Here is a 2,257-nt window from a genome sequence, read left to right as displayed (position 1 = left end):
GGCCTGTCACAGGCCGAAGGGGTGCATCGGAGCTGGGGGCTGGCCCGAAGTGGGGAGCCCAGGGCCCTGCCCCCGTCCTCCAACCCCACCCTCCTCCCTTAGGCCGGAAGCAACCCCTCCCCCACCCCACCCTCACCCCACGCCCGCTGCCCCGGCTGCTGACTTAAGGAGCCCAGGAAGCCAGGGCGGGCAGGGTTGACTGTCCTCCATGCCGAGCTCCGGCCGAGGGCAGGTGGAGACTGGGTGAGGGTGAGGGGCCCTGAGGTGCGGGACAAAGGCCCTGAGGGGCCAGGAGGGCCTATGCAAATGCCAACAGAGGGTGCAGGAGGGAGGGAGGCGGGGAGGGCGGGAGGTGGGTGCAGCGCCAGGGGTCCTGGGTAAGGAAGGCTCTTCCTCTGGGGTCCCCCTTCAGGCCCGACTGCCCCGCCATGAAAGGGTTCCTCCTGCTGCTGTGGGCGGCTCTGGTGGGCGCCACCAAAGGTGAGGCCCGCAGCCGAGGGGAGCTCCGCGGGGCCCTGGGCGCGAGGCGTGGCGGGGGCTTCCCCCGGGTGGGGAGACGGCGGCTTCAGGGGTGAATGCAGGCGCCTGGGAGTCGCTGGGCGGCGGGAGCTGGGTGCGCCCTGAGCCTGCCCCGGCCCCTCTCCCGCAGAGGGCCACCTGCAATGCTCCCACTGCCTGGCCACCAACAGCACCTCCGCCTGCAAGCCCGTCACGTGCACCCCGCCCAACATCCTGTGCTTCTCCCATGAGGTCATCTTCAAGTGGGGTGAGTCCCTGCGGGCGGCGGAGACGCTGGGGTGCGCCGGGGTGCATGTCCAGCTGGTGGCCGCCCCCCCCCCCCCCCCGTGAAGCTCAGAGGAGGAAGAGGGAGGGCCCTGCGTTTGCAGAGCCCCAGGCCCTCTCCTGTTTGCTGGGCTCAAATGGAGAGAATGTGCAAAGGTGCAGGGCTCTGAGGGGCCTCCCTCTCCTTAGCTCTCCTCCATCTCTGCTCCTTCCATCTGGGCTTGGATTTGGGGGGGGGGGGCAGGGCGCTGTCCTGGCTGAGGGCGGGCTCTCTCTGGAGCTTTGATCTCAGGTTGGACCCCTCCTCCCCAAGGACCTTCCTCCCGTCCTCCCTCACGGAGGATGTTTTTCCATTGAGTTTTAGAGAGTGGAAGGGATGGGGGCACCGATGTGAGGCACATTGATTGGTTGCCTCCCACACACCCCCAACCCAGGTACGTGGCCTTGACCTGAATGGAACCCCAGGACCCCTCATTCCAAAGGCTGACGCTCTGTCCACGGAGCCCCCCCACGGGGCCCCTTCTTGGACTTGGAGACTCCTGGCTCCTTCCCGTGTGGGTTGGGGGGTGGGGGCGGGTCCTGCAGACACATAGCACAGAGACCTCTGACCGCCTCCATCACGCCCCTGAGTGAGGAAGGGCCGAGCCTGGCCGGGCGCCTGCAGGTGCTGGGACTCGCCTGCTCCCCTACATCCTGCGCCCCCACTCGCACAGCACCCCTGGGAACCCGGGCTGAGGGCCCCCCACCCCCATAGGCTCACACCTGGTGACACCAGGAAAGCCCACCCTCCTGGCTGCCGGCCCCTCCTAAGCACCGCTGTCTCCCCCACCCCGCCCCAGGCTCTGAGCAACGCACCTGGGTCACCCGGGGCTGCACCAGCACCTGCGCCTTCAAGAGCCCCCCCGAGTGGGACCTGCTGACCCCCAACATGGTGGTGCTGGCCAAGGCCCTCTGCTGCTCTAAGAGCCTGTGCAACACGGGGGCCCCCGGGGGCCTCAGCGCCAGCACCTGGCACCGGGGGCTCCTGCTGGGCATGGGGCTCGGCCTGCACCATCTGCTGTGACGACCCCTCCCCTTCCTGCCCCCTAGCCCCCTGGGTGTGCACTGGGGGGCCGGCCTGTCCTCTCTGAGTGAGGTTCCCGGTGGGGGAGGCGCAGACTCACAGCCTCCTCTGGTGTGACGGCCCTGAGCCTGGCGGTCCCAGAAGTGGTCCTGCCCTGGCCTGTGTGGTTCAGTGGATAGAGCACCAGCCTTCAGACTGAAGGGTCCTGGGTTCGATTCCAGTCAAGGGCACATGCCTGGGTGTGGGCTCCATCCCCAGTAGGGGGCGTGCAGGAGGCAGCCCATCAATGACTCTCATCATTGAAGTTTCTATCTCTCCCTTCCTATCTGAAATCAATAAAAATATATTTTAAAAAAAGAGAAGTGGTCCCGTCCCACCTTCCTCCGTCCCCGTGCGTTCCTGTCGCCCGGC

General features: G+C 67.2%; 1 protein-coding gene across 1 annotated transcript; it reads left to right on the top strand.

Moving 5' to 3' along the window:
* Positions 1–428: 428 nt before the first annotated feature.
* On the top strand, positions 429–1,846 carry LOC308533240 (lymphocyte antigen 6L-like; the record flags this gene model as incomplete). Its single annotated transcript, XM_081111082.1, has 3 exons — positions 429–480; positions 650–766; positions 1,623–1,846. 3 exons carry the CDS (start codon positions 429–431, stop codon positions 1,844–1,846), a joined length of 393 nt encoding a protein of 130 aa, XP_080967208.1.
* Positions 1,847–2,257: the final 411 nt, after the last annotated feature.

The sequence above is a fragment of the Myotis nattereri genome (genome assembly GCF_964212035.1).
Source record: "Myotis nattereri genome assembly, chromosome: 17".
Taxonomy (NCBI): domain Eukaryota; kingdom Metazoa; phylum Chordata; class Mammalia; order Chiroptera; family Vespertilionidae; genus Myotis; species Myotis nattereri.
The sequence above is the reverse complement of the archived record's forward strand: the minus strand, read 5'-3'. Positions and strand labels throughout refer to the sequence as shown.